We start from the raw sequence: 22,634 nt of genomic DNA, 5'->3' as shown, positions 1-22,634 counted from the left end.
GGGATCAAGTATGAATAACAGGTTCTTAAGGGACTTGAGAACTTCTTTATGACCATGAATTTGCACCACAAGTACCTTGTAGATCAGGTCCTTCAAAGTTCCTTTTTCATTAAACATTCTAATTAGCAATGCTGAGGATTCGTTAGCTGTGGCAAAGGTAACACGATAGATGTAAGGGTGCTGCCAAAACAAAAAAGAAATTCACGTTTATCTGCATCAGCATCTACACTCCTTTTAGATCCAGGATCTGGTTATGCAGAGTCAAGTACCAGCTCGATAGTTTAATTGCACATAAATGCAGAATATTCCCGGAACACATGGCATTTTCAAGTTATTAGATGGCCAACTAGTAATTCATTTTTTAGATGAGAGAAGGAAGGCAAACTATAGTGACAAAAGGAAGTGGATAAATGATGAGCTAAGCTCTCCAAGTGAAGGTGCCTGCTTTGGTACGAGTAGTCTCACAGTTCAGACAAAAGTGTGGTGCAAGAGAGAGAAAGTCTGCATTTTTGGAACAGTGGTTTTAATATTCTGCCTCTGTAAATTGGTAAGAAATACAGCCAAATCCTAGAACAGCAAGTGGGAACAAGGATAAATGTGTCTTCACTCACAGCTTTGCCTAACATTTCACACTGCTGTTTAGTGACAAGCCTGGGAGTGTAACAGCCAGGAAACAAGCAACAGCAGCCTTCTTTCGGCATTATGGCCCTTTTCCAGGGCAGCTAGCATGAATCTTCCTGTCCCTCTACTGGAGTGTGCAATGGATGTCGACAAAGCGGGGTGGGGAGTAAGACAAATTGTTTAATGACTGAAAGAAAAGTCCTCACGTGACCTGGAATTTTGGTTACATGGACCAACTGGCTTCAGGTATTACAGTGTCCATTAGCTCAAAGGAGTACCATGAGCATTTAAACCCTTGGGAGCTGGGCTGTGCAAGGACTTGATGAGCAGGGACTGAGTGCGTCGGGGGATGGAAGGGTGTGCCCAGTGAAATATAGTAAATTAATCATGAAGTTTCTCCTGATTATCACAGCGAAGAGACTGCTGCTGATATTTTAATGGCTTTATTAAATATAATTCACATCCCATTATAAAGTGAACTCAGTGGTTTTCAGTACACTCAGAACTGTGCAACTATCACACAATCTAATTTTAGAACATTTTCATCACCTCAAAATGAAACCCAATGAATACAGTAAAAGTCCTTGAGTCCATATTGATTTAAATAGACAAAGAAGAGAGAAGAGGAAGCTATTCCTTACAGTAGAATGCCAACTAATAAATAGAAGAGGAATGATGGAATTAGAAAATCTCTATGAATGCTAAAACCAGTGGATTTGATAAAAAACAGGCTATTTATATAGTCTCAAAAAATCTCCTTCAATTACTTATTAATTCTAGCTATTTATCTTATAAAAATAATTAAGGAAGGGTACAAATGTTTAGCCAAAATTGTTCACTATGGCTTTTTTTTTTTTTAATAAGAGCAAAAAACTAGAAGTGATCCAAGTGTCTAATAGATTAGCTGAGTGAATTGAGGTGCAGCCAAGGATAATTCTAATGCGGCCAGTAATAATGATATTATACTATATTTATTAACAATAAAAGATGTTCATGGTATACCATTAACAACAACAAAAAATCAGGTTTTAAAACAACATCTATATAATTTTTCAAATATAATCATATAAAATTCTAGAAAAGTAACAACTGGACATTTTGGTTCATACTTCTGGTTGGTTGGAATTATGGGCAAGTTTTATTTTACTTTTGCTTATCTGTGTTTTCTGAGTTTCTGTAATTAATATGCACCATCTTTTTATTTATTTATTTACTTTTGTTTGTTTGTTTGTTTTCGCCATGCCACATGGCATGCAGGATCTTAGTTCCCCCAACCAGGGACTGAACCCATGCCCCCTGCAGCGGAAGTGCGGAGTCTTAACCACTGGACCGCCAGAGAAGTCCTGCACTATCTTCTTTTTAAAAAGCACATCCATTCAAAGAAATTTAGAATTAGGTGCTCACAGCCTGTGTGACACAACTAATCAAACTCAAAGACCACAGCATTTGTTTTTTGGCCAGCATCACACCTCATTAAAAGCTTGGTTTTGCTAGCCTGACAAGACACTCTATCTTCAAGAATGAACTTGCCAGGACTTCCCACGTGGCGCAGTGGTTAAGAATCCCCCTGCCAATGCAGGGCACACAGGTTTGATGCCTGGGTCCGGGAAGATCCCACATGCCACGAAGCAACGAAGCCCGTGCACCACAACTACTGAGCCTGCGCTCTAGAGCCCTTGAGCTGCAACTACTGAAGCCCGCGCACCCTAGAGCCCGCATGCTGCAACTACTGAGCCCACATGCCACAACTACTGAAGCCCTCATGTCTAGAGCCCACGGTCCGCAACACGAGAAGCCACCACAATGAGAAGCCCGCGCACTGCAATAAAGGGCAGACCCCACTCGCCACAACTAGAGAAAGCCCGTGTGCAGCAATGAAGACCCAACACAGCCAAAAAAAAAAAAAAACTTAAAAAAAAAAGAAGAATGAACTTGCCAACCCAACTGGACAGGTCAGATTAATTGTGCTCATTCAAGGGTCCCACAACCTCATGCATAAAACAGATAAAGAACATCAACACTAACTCAATTTTCTGGCCAGATTACTCTTTTCCTTAAAAATTTCTGCATATATTTTGAAATACACTCATGACATTCTTTCCACTGAAAGCCTTCGATTAGAATTCTTCATCCAGTTTACCTAAAACTGTATCAGTTCTGTTTTCTCAGGCTGGAAAGAGCTCTTTCAATTCACTGATACAAACGTCCTTACCAAGAACAAGAGGCTCAGAGAAGTGGCTGCTTTCCTCTTCTGGTATTTGCTTAAAACACAAAAACTACATTTACATTACCACATGTGTCATGGATTGTCTAGAGGTCATGAATGTCATTTAAATGGCCTCTGATCTATGGGAGTAGCCCCGAGCTCTCTCAGTCTGAAATGAAATCCACTGTACCTCTCCATTCTCAAGCCTAGAGACTATTTCCGGCTCTTCTGTCCATGGTCACTCATGAGAAAACACTGTGAATCTCTCATCAGTACCAAGAATAATAGAAGGACTTGTACTCACCAAACAGGATGGCAGAAGTTTGATTAGACACTGAAAATCTTTATCTGACAGATACTTGTCAGGACCAAGGTCAGCCTGCAAACATGGGAAGAAATATCAGGGTGCTGTCTTGGTCATCAAAAGAAAAACTCCTTTTAAGTCTTTCCTTTTTTTCTTTTTTTCATGTTTCTTTCTTTTTTTTTTTTGGCAGTGCCACATGGCTTGCAGGATCTTAGTTCCCCGACCAGGGATTGAGCCTGTGCCCCCTGCAATGGAAGTGTGGGAGTCCTAACCACTGGACCGCCAGGGAATCCCCGAGTCTTTCCCTTTTTTTTTAATCTGTCCAAATATCTAACTGTAAACCAAAGATGAAAACCACATTACTTCTTGCTGTCTCACTGCCTTTCTGGAGAGACAGCATATAAACATACAAATACTAGGACTTAACTGTAATCTTACCTAATTCCATTAATCAAGTGTATCACTAGAACTCTCAAAGTGATAGATAAAACAAAGTATTACCCAAGTATCTTCTTTAAAACAAACTGCCCAACTGTCAACCCTAAAGAGGTTACAGAGAACTATTTTAAACTGTTTGTATTTTTTCCAAATGTTTACTAGTTGATCAAACATAATCACATCGATACTACCAAATGCATAAAAAAGTGACTTAAAATGACTCTCCTTTGATGTGTGACTAAGGAGGCCTTTACATCACTCAGGAGCACAATACAATTTTGTAATTCTCTTGTCAATATCTGCTTTCATAAACCCATCTGAAGTCCTTGAAATGAGCCTGAAGCAAAAAAAGCTACAGCTTACCCAGCTTAACACTAGCCGCTCCTTTGGCTGATTTTTAATCTTCATCAAGAAATATTTCTTCCTTATCCTCCAACCTGTCATAAAAGCAGAGATGTGTTTACAGCTACATGATTTTACACCGATATGTTTTGGTGACCAAGTAATTAATAAAAATTAATTTTGGAAATATTATTCATAGCTATATAGGCACCATTAAACAACTATCTGGTAATACTGACATGGTAAAAGCTGAACTAAAAAAAAAAAAAGCAAAGAAATTACTCTACTCATGGAAAAGGGAAAACAGCACTTCAGTTTAGATTTAGTGAAAAAGGTAAAACAAGAATGAATGATGGTTCTGAAACTATTAGTTACTACCATCCAAATCTTCAGATGGAGCTTTAACCAAGATTCATTAAGTAATAAAAGTTAAGGACTGCATCCTAAAACTGTACGGAGGCAAAAAGAAAAAGAAATCACCTGCATTTCTTATGCATTTCACCTGCATAAAAACTTTCTTGGGATACTCATAAGAAAGCATGACAAAGAACCCAGTTCTCTGATCTTTCTTAACAAAATGGGCATGGCAGTTTCTCACCTATGTCTTTCAATGGTTCCACCACCTCCCACTTTGGTTCTGATCGGAAGAACATGGAAACCTGTTGTAAGGCAATCTCTGCAAAGATATTTTAGAAACTCATTAGTCAAACACTATCAGGAAAGTGCCATATGCTTAAAATATTATTCTTGCAAATGAAATTCTTATGGTCTATGACCTTCTTGAAAAACTTAATTATAAAAAAATGAACACAGACTAAATAAAATGTGGGATTCTAGACTGGATCCTGGAATAGAGTAAGATCATTAATGGAAAAGCTAGTGAAATCTGAATAAAACTATAGTTAAGAGTAATGTACCAATGCTAATTCCTTAGTTTTGACAGATGTGCCATGCTTACATAAGATGTTAACATTAGGGGAAAACGGGTGAGGGGTATACGGAAACTCTGTACTATCACTGCCATTTTTTCTGTAAATCTAAAATTACTCCAAAATAACAGGTTTAGTAAAGAAAAGAAAGTAACTACTAGTGGAATAATTACTTATACTGGAAGACCTAAAATATGCAAACTAGTTGGCTTAACCCAAGAATTCAATATATGCACCAGACAACAACCCGAGCACAAAACTCAAAGCGTATTGTAAGCTCAGCTTGGAAGAGCATAAAATGTTGCTCCAAGTGATATTTATCCCGCCTTCATTCCTCATGAAATTATAGCTTTCACCAACAAAGAAGCGATTAGCCTTAAATATATACATACTGGAAATAAAAGCCAATGTTTTAGAAAAGCATCCATGTACAGCAACAATATGGTTCTACGGTGGGAAATTACCGTATGCCTGTTTACTGGAAAAAAATCCACCCTTCTCTTTGTGTTTATTTATCATGAGAACGTTTCCCCCTTCTAAGAAGACAATGAAAAGAGGAAGTTCTTTAAAGTTCACTGTATAAGGAAATTATCAGAATAACTGTGTTTTTACATTTCCTGCAAAAAGCAACATCTATAATTTGCTATTTTCCCTCAATGTAGTGAGTGAATGAAGCCACACTGGATCCCTGAAAGCAAAGAGCAATCCTGCAAATTCACTGTGGAACTGCACCTCTGCCTAGCATTAGTTACATCCCAGGCACGAGGGATTTAGCAGAAATGTTTTCCATGTGTCAAAATGACCTAGTCTGGAATTAACTACGCCGAGAGCTAGGCAAACAATATCATTTTGATATATTTTACAGTACATTATGAATTGAAGTTTGGGGAAGAAAACAATCTTACTGACTCAATATGTAAAGTGTCAGTGCTGTCCACACAAAAGAGAACATGAGATGACAGACACAGAACAGACTCCATTTACATTTGTTTTAACTACTCCAATGTGACAACACATTTGGAGAGAGGTTCGGAGTGGAAGAAGCAGATGAATTTTTATAACCGACACTGGGAACTCTGAACCTCCTCTATAAGTAATACGGATATAAAATGCTTTTAGTATTTCCAAAATAACTTGAACATAAACTGCTTAAAAAGATATTCTTTTACGTGAAAATCATAACAACTTTGAGGAGGATTATGAAAAATAATTTTCTAAATGGGATACAATATCATTCTCAGAGACTGTAAAGGACAATTGGTTCAAAACTAACAGTGACTCATAATTCCCCACAATATCATTATTCCACAATGTTTACTGTACGCTACTATGTATTATACATTGTTTTAGGAATGGGGGAAACAGCTGTGAGCAAGTGGAATATGGTAGATTTGTTACTGGCAAATTAAGGACTAGAAAATAGCTTTTTTTACCTTTGGGGTCAGGGAATTGTAGACAGGACATTTTCTTTCCTCTGAACTATGATTTATTGTCAGTAAATCACAGGACTACCATGCTCCCGATATTAATCCCTTCTCTCCCCAGATTCAGGTAACACACTTCCAACCTAAACATCTACTCCTCTGCTAAGAAGCCCTTATTGGGGCCCCATTTCCTTCCCAAATCAAGACCAAGCTTCTAGCTCTGGCTCTACCTTACCCTTCTGTCTCTACCCCCCACAGTGTATGAGCCTCACACTCTTTTCACTGAGATTTGCCTGCCAAGGCCCCTGAAGACTGGTCTACCTCCACCCCTTGGCATTTTCTATTCCTATCCATCTATCCTTTGAGGCTTAGCCCACATTTGCTGCTCCCCTAGCCGGGACTCCCTCCCTTCTTCCCTCCTCTGCACACTTCGGTGCTACACGTGTCCCTCTTCTATGGGATCCTGTCTCACATTAGGGCTACTGTCTTCCACTAGACTGTGAACTCTGGCTGGAAAGAAATAACTTAACAGGGCAGAGCCCACAGCCATACGAAAATACTTCTTTCTCTCTGGGAGCACTGGCCCTTGCCTCTTGGCCTGGCTAACTTCTACTCACCCCGCAGATCTCTATGTAGGTATCACCTCTTCTGGGAAGCCTTCCTCCATCTTCAGATCTGGATCATCTGCACCCTGACCCCCACCCTCAAGGTGCTGCCATATTTTTAACCTGCCACAGTCTTCACCTGTCAATCTCCCTGCAGAAGTGCCATGGGGTGGGCATGGGATTAGGAGACTATTCATTCCTCGGTGCTGTATTCGTAGCACCTGGCACATAGTAGGTACACAATAAATAGCTGATGAAGTAAGAACTAAGGGTTCAATACATGTTCAATGGATGTGGACACTCCCTCCCATTAGAACATGAAATCCATGAAAAGGAAGGCATTTGCCCTCCATTTCTCTAGCACTGACACATGGGAAAAGCTGCATGCTCGGTAGTTGCTGATAAACAAGCCCCAGACAGGAAATGCAGAGCGATGCCTTCAAGTCCATCCTGTGCTTCCCTCAGAGCTCAGACTTCTCAGCTCAGAACGTACCAGCTGCCCCCACTGTGTGCAGCCTTTGACGTCCTAGATCCCAGCCCCGTGGGATGACTAAAGGGAATAAACACTGACTCCTCCCATCCCACAACTAGGCTCCAGATACCCCAAACTACTACAGCATGTGATATTGCAGCAGCCTGCAAAGCGGATGTGGGCCTCCAGCCTCTCTGAAGCATCCTGCTCTTGTTCTGAATATAATCTCATCTTCCCTCCCAACCTCCCCTCCTGCCCAATCCCTCTCTCACTCCCTCCTTCCCTTCATCTTGGAGTCCTCTACTATCTGACCTGTTCATAGGATTCCTGGGCTTTTAGGACTAGAAGAGAGCTTCGACACTACCTGGTCCACTGTCCCCACCCCACCTCCTGTGTTATAGGTTGGGACCTCAAGGCCTACAGAGTGGAGATGCTGCTAATAAAAAAGCTGGGACCAGGACACAGGCCTCTTGATTTCTGGTCCAAGTGACTTCTGCGTGGACATTAAAAGCTTCCTTACGGAGTCGTTTACCGGGCAAAGACGGCTACAGTGCAGTGAAGCACCCTGCTAACAAGATGAATAAGGTGGTGTGTGTGTGCGTGCATGCCTGTGTTTCCCAACACAAACCCCTCATGACCGGGAGACACCTGTTTTCCCTGTACAGTAGCTGGCCCTCAATTAGACTTTCTAATTCAAATGAACACCCCAAAACCTGCCCTCAACAAAGCACCAAGGACCTATTTCCCTTCTGTGAATTTGGTCATAAGGAAAACATACGAAAAAGAAAAAAGGGACCAGCAATCCCAAGCTGGGGACCCAGGGAGGAGACGAGGCAGCTGCTGATGTCCTCCGAGCTCCTAGTCACCCATCTCCTGGGGAACGGCTGTTATCAACAGTTCCCCTCCAACAAAGCACCTCTGGGCTCAGTCAGAGCAACAGGCAGGAATGTGAGCATGGTGATTTCGGCCACATTTGAATGCAGAACTCAAATCCTGCTGCAGTGAAGCCGGGTGGTGAGCACAGACCATTTGGAAACTGATGAGAGGTAGAGACGTTATCCACATTAAAGGGAAACTGGCTCTGCTTAGGGAAGTGCCAGAAGTGTGAGGTGTGCAGGGAGCCACGCTGTAAGTTTTGGGAAACCTGAACAAGTCTGTCTGGCTTTTCGGGGAATGGCTCAGTTAAGATGGTGTGGAGGAGGCGGCCTGGGTTTCCCTTTCCTGAGGCTGCTGGTGAGTCAGCATAGAGGAAAGACAAGTTCTGACATTTCATGCAAAGGGGGAAATAAATCAGCATTTCTCTGAAAACAGCATCCATCCCTTTACATCAGGACTGTGCCCTCTAAATAGCAGCAGCTTCTTGAGCATTTGAGTTCTGGCAGGAGCCTCTGACAATTTTCTTATACTCCTGCCCACATCTGCTTTGGACTCCTAACTGTCTGCCATGCTGGGAGAGGGGAAAGATCAGGACAAGAGCAGCATGTGAGAGACGTACAATAGAAGGAAATACAGGGATCAGACAACCTTCCAGGGGTTGAGGAGCATTTCAACTGGGAAACATTCAGACACTGGACACTTGTACAATCATACAAATGTGCAACCCTAGGTAAGGCCCTTCTTGGGGGGGGCCACTCATGTATAAAACGAGAGGGTTCTCCTGGAACTCATCAATGAGCTCGGTAAAGTTGCAGGATACAAAATTAATATACAGAAGCTGGTTGCATTTCTGTGTACTAACAACACACTATCAGAAAGAAAAAGTAAGAAAACAATTCCATTTACAATCACATCAAAAAGAATAAAATACCTAGGAATAAGTCCAACTAAAGAGGTAAAAGACCTGTACTTCGTAAACGCTAAGACCCTAATGAAAGAAATTGAAGAGGACACAAACAGATGGAAAGATATACCATGTTCATGGATTGGAAGAATCAGTATTGCTAAAATGACTGTACTACCCAAGGCAATTTACAGATTCAGTGCAATCCCTATCAAATACCGCTGGCATTTTTCACAGAGCTAGAAGAAATAATTCTAAATTTGTACGGAAACACAAAAGATCTTGAATAGCCAAAACAATCTTGAGAAAGAAGAACAAGCTGGAAGTATCATGCTCCTGATTTCAAAGTATACTACAGAGTTACAGTAATCAGAACAGTATGGTACTGACATGCACGTGCACACATGCACATGCATATACAGAGAACAAAGGAACAGAAGAGAGAACCCAGAAATGAACCCATACTTCTATAAGCAGTTAATCCACGACAAAGGAGGCAAGAATACACTATGGAGAAAAGGCAGCCTCTTCAATAAATGGTACTGGGAAAACTAGACAGCTACATGCAATAGAACCAAACTGGCTACTCTCTCACATCATATACAAAAATAAACTAAAAAATGGATTAAAGACGTAAAATAAGACCTAAAACCATAAAACTCCTAGAAGAAAACATAGGTGGTAAGCTCTTTGACACTGGTCTTAGTGATATTTTTTTGGTTATGTCTCCTCAGGCAAGGGAAAAACAGAAAGCAAAAACCAACAAATGGGACCTAATCAAACTTAAAAGCTTTTGCACAGCAAAGGAAACCATGAACAAAACAAAAAGGCCATCTACTGAATGGGAGAACATATTTGCAAAAAATATGGCTGACAAGTGGTTAATATCCAAAATATACAAAGAACTCATACAACTCAACATCAAAAAACCAAACAACCCTATTAAAAAATGGGCAGAGTATTTGAATAGACATTTTTCCAAAGACAACATACAGATGGCCAACAGGCATATGAAAAGATGCTCAACACTACTAACCATCACGGAAATGCAAATCAAAACCACAATGAGGTATCACCTCATACCCATCAGAAGGGCTATCATCAAAAAGACCACAAATAAAAATCAAGTGTTGGTAAAGATGTGGAGAAAAGAGAACCCTTGTGCACTGCTGGTGAGAATGTAACATGGTGCAGCCACTATGGAAAATGATATGGAGGTTCCTCAAAAACTTAAAAGTAGAACTACCATATGATTCAGCAATTCCACTCCTGGGTATATATCAGAAGAAAATGAAAATGAAAATTAGAAAAAAATATATGCACCCCCATGTTCATTGTGGCATTATTTACAATAGCCAAGATATGGAAGCAATCTAAGAGTCACAATGGAATATTAATCAGCCACAAAAAAGAATGAAATTTGCAACCACATGGATGGATACAGTCAATAACTATGTAATATCTTTGTATGGTGACATATTGTAAGTTGACATCATCAACTTTTCATGATGATTATTTTGAAATGTATAGAAACATCAAATCACAATGTTGTGTAACAGGAACTAACATAGTATTGTAGGTCAATTATTCTTCAAAAACAAACAAACTCATAGAAAAAGAGATCAGATTTGTGGTTACCAGAGGTGGGGGCTAGGGGGGATAGGGGGATGGGGAATTGAATGAAGGTGGCCAAAAGGTACAAACTTCCACTTATAAGATAAATAAGTACTAGGGATGTAATACACAACATGATAATTATAATTAACAATGCTGTACATTATATATGAAATTTAACAAGAGAGTAGATCCTAAGAGTTCTCATCACAAGGAAAAAATTTTTTTCTATTTAATTTTGCGTCTGTATGAGATGAGAGATGTTCACTAAACTTACTGTGATAATCATTTCACAATGTATGTAAGTCAAATCATTATGCTGTACACCTTAAACTTATACAGTGCTGTATATCAATTATATCTCAATAAAACCGGAAGGAAAACAACAACAAAAAATAACATTAAAAAATAAAACGGGAGGGTTAGTTTTGATACGTCTGCTCCAAGATCCCTGCTAGCTCTGACCCCTGGCAACTCAAGGTACTTCCGGTATAAGCTCCCTGAGAACAGGAAGCACATCTTCTTCACACCTGCACCCCAACACCCAGCCCTGCACCCAGCACATGGCATAGGCAGAGCAGACAGTCAAGGTTTATGGAATGAATGGCATCATCATGTGTGCACTACACCTTGACACTTGCCCTGGGAGAACATTAGCAGACACCCTCAGGAAAAAATGTGGACAAACCAATGAAGAGGGCTGGGTTGGGACTGATTTGATAAAAGTCAATCCAGGGACTTCCCTGGTGGCGCAGTTGTTAAGAATCCACCTGCCAATGCAGGGGACACAGGTTCGAGCCCTGCTTCGGGAAGATCCCACATGCCATGGAGCAACTAGGCCTGTGCGCCACAACTATTGAGCCTCAGCTCTCGGGCCCGCGAGCCACAACTACTGAGCCCGCATGCCACAACTACTGAAGCCCACATGCCTGGAGCCCGTGCTCCGCAACAAGAGAAGCCACCACAATGAGAAGCCCGCACACCGCAACGAAGACCCAACTCAGCCAAAAATAAATAAATTAAAAAAAAAAAAAAAAGTCAATCCAGAAGGCCCATGATCTGAATTCTGAGAACAAGTGAGGTAAATAAAGCATGGTGAATTGAAAGCCAAGCGAGATCTACTCTGAAAGAATGCGAGCTGTCCTGGGAGCCCCTTTTCTCCTACGTGAACCGAGAAACAAGTGGGGGAAGGATGCAAGCCTTGTAACAATTCATTGTTACTTACAGTAAATGTGAGTGTGAAATTAACTTTCCTTCACTTGATTGCATTCTAGAAACGCATTTTTCTTACAGGCACTTCCATTAGAAGATGGCAGGTACATTCTAGGACAAGGCTTCTCAAACTTTAAGTATGCATGCAAACCACATGGCAACCTTGTTAAAACCACATCCTGATCCTAGGTTTAGGCTGGGGCCTAAATCCTGCATTACTGACAAGCTCCCAGTGATGCCAGTGCTGCTGTCAAAGGACCACACTGCAAGTAGCAAGTTCTAACTGTGGTTTTCAAACTCGGTGGCAATTAGAATCTCTAGGGGAGCTTTACAAATTAGGAATCCAATCCACAGATATTCTGATTTAACTGGCATGAATGCAGCCTGGGCATCAGGATTTTTTAAAGCTCCCCAGGTGGATTATATTATGCAGAAAAGTTTGGTGCCTGACAAGTAGTCCTCTATTTCCCTCTATCTGACACAGAAATAAAAGTGTCTCCCTCCAATTACTTCAAAAGCAGCCCCTCTATCTGACGCAGAAATAAAAGTGTCTCCCCCCAATTACTTCAAAAGCAGCGTTCTGAGGACCTAAAATGTAGCCGGTAAACAATCTGTTCTCTTAGCAAGAAAATCAGCTTATTAATAATACCCAGAGTTCCACTTAGACTCTAAGCATGGTTTAGTTTTAAAAAACCAGTTGAATTCTAGTCACTGGTTCAGTTCTACAACAGTTTCTATTGGTCTCTTCAAGGCCACGCCAGAGTGTATTAAATATTTAATCACTCATTCTGCTGACAACGGGCTTACATTACTGATGCTAGCTTTGTGTGTGACTGGCACCCTTTCCAACTCAGGCCCCTGGCTGCCACCCTGACCCAGGGAAGGTTTGGAAGAGAACTACCTCTTCTTTAGGCTTTGCACAGAGTGGATTTCAGCAAGCAACGGGGAAGACACAGAAAGAACACTTCTGGATCACTGTTGTGTTTAAAGTAATTCCCAGGAAAACCAGGCATAGTATATACTGTAAACACAAAAACAGAGCCAAATACAAATCAAATTGAGATTACTGTATAGATTATTGTGGACTATTTACTCTCTGTTTTGTCAGGGAAGATAATAAAGACAAGACTCTGTACACAGACAATAAGTTCTCCTCCATATTTTTCTAAACAGACATCACAAACATTTTAGAACAATGTTCTTCTTATATATCTACGGTAAAAATACAATCAGGTAATTATTAGTAAATGAATAACACCCTATAACAGATGTACACATCTCCTCATTTGGAAGGAGAATTTCTCCCACGTGTATTATCTCCAGCAAAGAAAAGCGCCTCTTTTGTCCCGGGACTGTAGCTGATAGATCCCTCTACTTACCAGTATAGCTTGCAGAATAGTTGTTTGGATCTAAAAACTTCTTAACCAGCTCACAATTAGACAAGATATGATTTGTGGTGATAACGTTGAGATAGTTCTGAAGACCTTTCTGCCTCTCAGCTATGAACTCACGATCCATGTTACCAATCAATTTTTTGGGAGGAAGAGGTAGACTTAGGCCTGCAATCTTTAATTAAAAAAAAAAAAGTATTATACTCATGTCATCCCCAAATAAGATACATTATCAGAATCCTGAGCCATCATATTTCATTAGGTCTAAGGTATTTTAGGATGCATCCTAATTTGTCAAACTATAAAAATGTGAAAAACCGTAACAACTAAGAATTGATAAGATGCTTTATTCAGCGTAGCAACTTTAAAACTTAATTTTGTAATGTGGTTTTCTTTTTATCAAACATATACATGAACATAATTTCAAGAGTCAAATAGTTCTTTTTTTATTATTACTAGCAGTCCCACAGTGCTCCTACTACCACCCCTCAACAGGTGACATATCCATTCCCCACTCCCCAGAGGCAGCCACATTCAACGCTTTCGGCTGATCTTCTGGAATAGGGGACTGTTCACATTGTTATGTCTTGATTTTTCACTTTTAGGCATTATCTGTAAGTTTCTAATTATGGAAGATTAGGATTAAGTTCTCTTTCACAATCCTAATCTCATTCCATACACGTTCTATTACTACTCCTTCCAATATAGTGATGTTATAATTTTATTTAGTGCAATATTCATATTTACATTAGGTAAATGATATTCACAACTGAGCCAAAGAGCATGCTTATTATTCCTTTCTGTCAATTAGTAGTCTTTTTAAGTTTTCTATTCAACTCCAAACTCTCCGCCTAAGCCTTTTCTCAACACATTCATATACAAAGATGTATCAATTTTATCTTCTTAAGGAGTACCTTCCAGAACCCACCAACATGCTCCAAGCAGGACTGGTGGTCCCTATACCTGCTGCAAAGCTGGCATCCTGGGACCTCCCTTCACCATTATGCTGGAGAAGTTTTTGCCCTTTCTCCTGCTGAACCCCATTTCTATATCCATACCTGCCCTTTTCTTAGATAATTCCCTGACTTTGGGTGGAGATACCCTCTGTCAGCTTCCTAAAAAGGGAGCAAGGGAGATAAGTGTTTTGAAACGTTGCATGTTAAAAAATGTTTTTATTCTACCCTCACACTTGATTGATAACAAGTCTTGATATGGAATTCTAAGTTGGAAATACATTTCTTCCTCAGAATTTTTAGGAGCTACATTATTGTCTTTTAGTTTCTGGTGCTGCTGTTAAAGGTTCAAGCAGTAGATTCTTCATTCTGGTTTTTTTCTCTCCCTGGAAGCTTGTAGGATCTTCTCTTTGACCTCGGTTTGTGAATTCCATGTGCCTTTATATGGCTCTATTTTCATTCTCTGTGCTGAGTACTCGGCCCTTTCAATCTAGAAACTAATATCCTTACATTCTTTGGTATTTTCTTGTATTAGGTCATTATTTCTTCCTCTCCATTCCCTTTGCTTTCTTTTTCTAGAACTCCTGTTTTCCAATGTTGGACTTTCTGGACTGGTCCTCTATTCTTATCTTTTCGCTCCCATTTTCCACCTATGTTAAACATTTTCTCCCTGGGATATTTCCTCTATCTTTCAGCCCTTCTAAAGAGTTTTCATTCCTACTGTTATCTTTTTTACTTCTAAATACTTTTCTTTCCTTAATAGCATCCTGATGTAATGTAATGCAATTTTTAATCTGAGATTATAAAAGACAATTTTTCTAAGAACCTGTGACCTCACTCTCTTTAGCTCTTTCCTCTTAGGCTGGACAGATCCTCCCAAAAGAATCTTCCAGTCTCCTGCCTGGAGGGTCTACGCCTGACTGCCAGTATTCTGGGAGCTGAAAGGAAGAAGAGGGCTTGGCTGGGGGTAGGGGTGGGGAGTAGTCAGGTCTCCTGTTTGTTATGTAAATTTTCCAACTATGCCTGCATTCTCCAGTCCAAAGACTGTTCTACCCTCCCTAGAGAATAAACTCAGTTTTTCTACTGGAGGGAGAAGAGCAGCCATAAATTGCTCACATGGGGAGACTTGGTGATCTGACTGCTTAAACATACTTTCAACTCCTGATTTTAGCTTGACCTCAGCCCAGGTTGCAGGCAGCAGCTGGTGCTGTCAATTGCTAAATCTTTTGGAGGTTCTGTAGTATAAACTGGGACCCAATGGGGTTAGCCACCCTCACTGCCATCTCAGAATTCTGCCTTCCCATATCTGCTTAATTAGTTAGCTCTCATCCATTGGATTTTCAGTTTCAAATGTTTTTGTTGTAGTTTTCTCCTCTCCTATTCTATTTGTCCTTGAGGGTGTGTGTGTGTGTGTGTGTGTGTGTGTGTAAGATCAATTTACTGTTGTTTTAGAGTGGCTTCGGGAGAGAGGAAAAGTAAATGCGGGTGCTCAATCTATCGTTTTCCAGATCATTTAAAACTTTGAGTCCTGGGCTTCCCTGGTGGCGCAGTGGTTAAGAATCCACCTGCCAATGCAGGGGACAAGGGTTCGATCCCTGGTCCGGGAAGATCCCACATGCCGCAGAGCAACTAAGCCCGTGCGCCACAACTACTGAGCCTGCGCTCTAGAGCCTGCGAGCCACAACTACTGAAGCCCAGGAGCCTAGAGCCCGTGATCTGCCACAAGAGAAGCCACCATGATGAGAAGCCCACGCACCGCAACGAAGAGTAGCCCCCACTCACCACAACTAGAGAAAGCCCGCACACAGGAATGAAGACCCGATGCAGCCGAAAATAAATTAATTAAATAAATTTAAAAAAACAAACTTAGCATATCCCTCAATTATAAATGTAGGCCATAAACCTGGTATTATTAGCAATATCTGACTTTTGCCACTAAAAGAAATCACAGATATTTAAATATTAAATTATAGTGGCTGAAGATACCTTGAAATAAAAATAACAAACAACAAAAAAACTTTATAAGTCCTTTTTCTCTTTTGGCCACACCGAGCGGCATGCAGGATCGTAGATCCCCAACCAGGGATCAAACCTGGGCCCCTGGCAGTGAAAGCACGGAGTCCTAACCACTGGACTGCCAGGTAACTCCCTATGAATCTATTTTTTAAACTTAAAAAAACAAAGTGTCAGATTGGTATCTTAATTTAATGAGCAAAACTGCTTTCAAAGAGCACTGCTAGTCTACACTTGTACGTAGATTAGAGCTGTCCAAGTGGCATGTGTATTGATCAAGGGGAAGGTCTAAAGAGAAGGGCATCTTGAATTCAGACAAGCATGTCATGTAAATCACCCATGTGAATGAACCTAACTTAGCCTGTTCCACTCTGTTGTATTTTTCAAACAATGCTGAAGACCTTGAACTTGATATTGGGCAAGATGAAGAGGTTGGTTGACAATTCTAAATTGCCTATTTCTCCAAAATATTTATGAAAATATGTCAGAACATACTTAGAGTGAATTTTCAACCATGGCAAAATTCATTGCCAGATGACACACTTCAATTTCAGGTTGTTTTCCTCACTCATACAATTAGGCTTTACGTAACAGCAGCTCCTTTATTAGCTAAATACAAAGCATACTTATGAAGAAAGCACATCACTCAGCTAGCACACATCCAAGCCAATCGTTTTATTATTAGTTTTGTTCAGGAGCATTGAGTAATACAGGGGAATCAAAGGTAATATATTACTGAAAACATAACTGATTTCTTTTAAAAGCTCCCTTATTAAGTTGCAGGATATAATCTCATTTGTGTGTGTATGTACGTGTGTGTGTGTATAAGCCCAGGCATATAGTTATACATGCACCAAAAACGTCTAAAAGGACTCACACTACCTGCTTGAGAATAGCTACCTCTGGGAGTGGGTTGGTGAATTAATTTTTATTTCTATACTATGAAATGTTAACATTTCTCATTTACTACTTTTTTCAATTAAAAAAAAGAAAGAAAAATCCCTTTTGCTCATCAAAGTGATCATATACACAACAAGGATTTTTTTTTAAATTACTATCAGCCAATATCAGCGCATTTTCCTGCACTACCTGCCCAAGAGCGGACCCAGCTGAACCTCACACATCACTCGGAATGGACAGTCACATCTGACAACATTGGATTCAAACTCCAACAGGGCTATTTTTTTTGGGGGGGGGGGTGCTATTTTTCATTCATGAATTTGATAAGCTATCTGTTTCAAACTTTGTGGCCTCCAAGCTTGAACCAATCTTTTTTTTCATGCTTCATTTCTCTTTAGGAAAATGTATTGATCTGCCCAGACATCCCATCAGCTCTTCCAAATCAACAGGTGAAACAGAGTTCTTTGCCAACAGCTGTGATTAGAGTGTCCCTGCCATGTCAGTCTGCTAGACAGATGGGAGGTGTTTTCCTGCCCTGGTTTAAGATCTCACAATAAATATTCCTAAAAGTATTAAAACTATGCTGTGTGTGTTACTTTAAAATCTTGCCTTTGAGGGACTTCCCTGGTGGTCCAGTGGTTAAGACTCCGTGCTCCCAATTCAGGGGCCCTGGGTTCGATCCCTGGTCAGGGAACTAGATCCCACGTGCCACAACTAAAAGCCCACATGCCACAACTAAAAAGATCCCGCATGCCACAATAAAGATCCCGTATGTGGCAACTAAAAGATCCTGCATGCCGCAACAAAGATCCCATGTGCCGCAATTAAGACCCGGCGCAGCCAAATAAATTTTTTTTTTTAAAGTTCACTAATAAATAAATAAATAAATAAAACTAAAATAAAATCTTGCCTTTGAAAGGAGATTAACATTCAACAGAAACTTCTCTTTCAGCTTCCTCCCAGAATTTCTCAAATGCTTACCAGTCACAGAATATAAAATTCAGAACTCCCATGACTAATTAGAAAGGAGGGAGAGAGAGTACTAGCACATAAAGTGATGAAGCCACTAAGTCAGTGATTTCCTAGACACCTCCACAGGGATGGCTTCAAGCCAATCATCCCATTTTTTATTGTTCCCTCTTCAACGTACCCTATGTATTCCCTTCTTGAGTTCCTTGTATAAAGGAAAAGAGAACAAGAAGCCCAGCAGAGAAGTCCCCAAAGTTCCTCCATTCATAAAAGTTCCTCCATTCATAACATCTGCAGAGTGACAAAGCAAAGGGGGGATGACAGCCAAACTGGGGTCTGGAGCCCATAATCTGACCCATGCTAGCCTAGCAGAAGCTTCTAAATTCCATGACAAACTCTATCAGTTTCAAGAAAACTAGCTTTTTGTCTGGAGGAAAAACCTAACTCTGAATCTACTAGTCTCTCATTTCTGTTATCAGACCTTAACGATCTGTAAATTGTCTTCAACTACATTCTAGGGAGTATTCTAGGGAGTTCTAAGCTCTCAACAGACCCTAATTTGTCCCCATTTTCCCCCAGTGTTCAGTAGTCTCTCCTACGTCAACAATGGGCAGTACAGCCAAATCACAAAACATTTGTGCTACAACAGACCTGAGAAGTCATCTGGTTCAGCCCCTTGGCTTCAGACAGGGAGAGTGAGGACAGAGAGAGGAAGTAACTGAGCCCAGGTCTCAGGGCTGGTAAGAGGCAGAGGCTGGGTCCCATGCCAAGTCTGAGGGTTCCCTGCCAGTTCCCATCACTGCAGTTCTTTCTTCTTTTTCTGTGTCGCATGCTATCTCTCTAGATGGTCACCAATTTGATGGTGCCTTTAAAATAAGGTGGTGATTTTTCTTCACTGTTACCACAAGATATGCTCACTATAAAAAGTTGGGAAAGTACAGCTTTTTTTCTGTTTTTCTACTTATACAGCTTGCATGTGTTTACTTGTACCAAACTTGGAAAGTACAGAACAGTATAAAGAACCAGAAATAAACATAACCCATAATCCTGCCACCTGGAGAACCCCATTGTTAACATTTTGGCATATTTCCTTCCAAGCTTTTTTCCTAAACATTTCAATGTAATTATTATATTGCATGTATAATTTTACATCCTGCTGGTTTTTTGGGTTTTTTTGCTTAGGTATGTTTCCTATTGGACTCAGACAACTCTGCATATGTGTATTACATTTCTCTTTTTTCAGCAGGAACTCATTTATCTGTCAGAAGGGTAATCAGACACTGAAATTCATGGTCACAGTTTTCTTCTGTGGTTTTGGAATCTTTTTGGTCTGTTTTATGGGGTTGTTTTGAAATTATTTTGTTGCCAAAAAGCTGTATGTGCTTTCTTCTGTTTGTTTACTTGGATCCAGAAAAACCTCCCACTGAAATGCTGTCTGGCCATATCCTGCCCAGCACAAGCCAACATCAATACATGTGGATATTTGCATCTGAAATAAGATGCACAGTGAAAGTGCCCATTTTAACAAGGAAAATTACACTGATGCAAAAATAAAATTCTATTATATTAAAAAGGCTATAATTGAATAGTCATGGAGATTCAACTTTATATCCCCAAAGAAAGAACAAATAGGAGATAAAACCCTCCTCCCCACCCCCCATTCTTGGGGGCTAGGCCTAGGCAATTTCAATTTCAGAAGTATTTTTCCCATGATTCTTACTCAGCCATGGCTGAACGGCACTGTACAAAATCACTCCCCCTTCTGGGACTTCCCTGGTGGTGCAGTGGTTAAGAATCCACCTGCCAATGGAGGGGACATGGGTTTGAGCCCTGGTCTGGGAAGATCCCACATGCTGTGGAGCAACTAAGCCCGCAAGCTACAACTACTGAGCCGATGTGCCACAACTACTGAAGCCCGCGTGCCTAGAGCCCATGCACCACAACAAAGAGAAGCCCCCACTTGCCACAACTAGAGAAAGCCCGTGCACAGCAACAAAGACCCAATGCAGTCAAAAATTTAAAAATTAAATAAATTTATTTTTAAAAAATGTAGACAGACAACATGTGTGAAATGCAGGACCATATGTCAATTACAAGAAGGTCTGCAGATACTCAGGCCAGTTCTACTGGAAGGAAAATAAGGCATTCATGCTTCCAGCAGTGTTGTAAATAATATGAAAGTCTGGACTCTACAAATGCTATTTTTCCAAAGTCTGGTCAATAAAAAATGGCCTTTTGAAGGAAATGAAGCATTACGCTGCCTCCCAGTCAGCAGTCCTCCTGACCTTTGTGGACAGGATCAGAGGTCACTCAGAATGACTGATGATGGCCAGTTCACCTCCCAGCTGGGCTGGTCGTAAGCCAAGCACTCTGGCTCAAGGGTTTATGCTACCAATCAAAGCTGAGATATGATACAAGCCCAGTGGTCTTCAATAACCCATGGCCCCTGAAGACCAATCTACCAGGTGAAGACATAGGTGGTATTGCCAGTACCTACGGTGCTAACACTTCTCTAGGACCCTTCGATCATTACCAGCACTAGCTTTGTTTCCAGCTCATCCCTCTTTGCATTATGGCCACCAAGTTACAAACATTTAAATCAAAGGGATTTAGAAATACATATTTAAGAGAAAAAAGTTACACTGAGGGACTTCCCTGGTGGCGCAGTGGTTAAGAATCTGCCTGCCAATGCAGGGGACATGGGTTCTATCCCTTGTCCAGGAAGACCCGACATGCCGTGGGGCAACCAAGCCCGTGCACCACAACTATTGAGCCCGCGTGCCACAACTACTGAAGCCCGCATGCCCTAGAGTCCGTGCTCCGCAACAAGAGTAGCCACTGCAGTGAGAAGCCCGCACACCACAACGAAGAGTAACCCCCGCGCACAGCAACGAAGACCCAATGCAGCCAAAAAATAAGTTTAAAAAGTAAAAAAAAAAAAAAAAAAAAGTTACACTGAAAAAGGCTGAGTCTCTAGTTACTGCTGAGTGTTGTTGATCTGCAATGCTGACTATGCAGCCTTGTTTAAGAGAGTCTGAGAGTCCCAGCTCTCAGTGAACAACTCTAGCAACCCATCTAGTCATTCCTAACCTGCGAAAAGGAGATAACACACAGCATCCCATGATTGTGGTAAGGACGCAGTCTGGCTCAAAGGTACCCAGCTGCAAGGTGATTATTATAAATGATGTTTATTCCCCAAAGTTTATTTTTAGAGTCACACATCATCTGTTTAAAGTATGAGCTTATCTCCTTTGCTAGGGAAATTTGCTAATTTCTTGTTCCTAATATTGTTGTTTCCAACCAGTTTCTAAGATACCCCAAGCAATAAATGTGTCACTGGTGTTTTAAAATAATTACCTGCAAGCTGTTGTTCAGCAAATCAAAGTCACTGTATCTCCTAACAATCTGTAAGAAATAAAAGTGGTATTTTGATTCAGCAAAGACCATCAATTTTCATTTCCCTATTTAATATTTATTGGCATTTTAGAGCCAAGGCACTTGCATTAAGGGTAGCAGGGCTTATATACCTGGTGCTTAACTTGCTTAACTCAGCAGCCCCAGAAAACAGACCAAGCAGTGCCCCTGAGTTGGCTGGGCCATGGGAAACTGGTTAATGCTAGCCAAACTCGCAAGATGCCAACAGGTAAGAAAGAATGATGACGTATTTGTTTCCAGGGTGAATAGCCCTTTAAGTATTTTTTTTTTTATTAACCAGGCACCTAGAAAGATGAATTAATGATTTACCAAAAAAAAAAAAAGTTTTAGTGAACATGAAATTAAAGTTAAAGCATGTGGACAGTCTTGAGGCCATTTCATCCTTGCCCTGGATAAAACTTCCCCCGTTTGAGATCCAACCAGTCTAGAGATTGGACGCATCTGCAGGCAGAGAGGCCACACAGCTCTCTGATTGCCCGTTTCCCCTCTTGGCCAACGGCCCACATCCACTGTGTATGCATTCTTTCTTAGTTATGGTGATGCCATTGATTAGGCCATAGCCAAATTCCACTAGCTCTTCAGTCTCCGGGGAAGGAAGTTATTTTGCTTTCAAAAAGTTTTTTCAATCTTTATTGATGATTCTCAAATATTAGTGTGCATAAGAATTACTTGGAGATCACCTAGGAATTCAGGAATTTAAGGAGGTTAAGTATCAACATTTTTGTTAAGTGTCCCCCAGGACTCTAAAGCATTGGATCTAAAAAACTACATCAAGGGTTGATTTTTCTGGTAGGACATTGCCCTTGGGCCTGTTTGACAAATATACATCAGAAAGTTAAACATGAGGGCATCCCTGATAAGTGCAAAGGAGCAAAAGGTAGTACAATAGTTAACCACAGAGAATGTGCAAATTCCACCCCTGTTCTGTCAGGGATATAAGCGTGACCTTGGACCAGTTACTTACCTTTTGAATGTAAAATGGGGCTAATACTATCACACAGAACTGCCTTTAAAGGGCTAAGTGAA

The 22,634-nt window shown here is 40.7% G+C and overlaps 1 protein-coding gene across 4 annotated transcripts in view; it reads right to left on the bottom strand.

The window, feature by feature from the left end:
• Positions 1-22,634, bottom strand: part of PXK (PX domain containing serine/threonine kinase like) — a 75,478-nt gene that overhangs the window by 26,539 nt on the left and 26,305 nt on the right. For all 4 annotated transcript variants that reach the window (XM_082663301.1, XM_082663299.1, XM_082663302.1 and 1 more), the window contains exons 3-8: positions 21,531-21,578; positions 13,327-13,513; positions 4,510-4,587; positions 3,933-4,006; positions 3,132-3,206; positions 76-180 (exon numbers count right to left, since the gene is read on the bottom strand). In XM_082663301.1, coding sequence (XP_082519427.1) covers positions 76-180; positions 3,132-3,206; positions 3,933-4,006; positions 4,510-4,587; positions 13,327-13,513; positions 21,531-21,578 — 567 coding nt within the window. The remainder of the gene's footprint in view (positions 1-75; positions 181-3,131; positions 3,207-3,932; positions 4,007-4,509; positions 4,588-13,326; positions 13,514-21,530; positions 21,579-22,634) is intronic.

Source organism: Grampus griseus (assembly GCF_964374135.1).
Source record: "Grampus griseus genome assembly, chromosome: 10".
NCBI classification, from domain to species: domain Eukaryota; kingdom Metazoa; phylum Chordata; class Mammalia; order Artiodactyla; family Delphinidae; genus Grampus; species Grampus griseus.
Note: the sequence above shows the minus strand (reverse complement) of the source record. Positions and strands in the feature narration are given on the sequence as shown.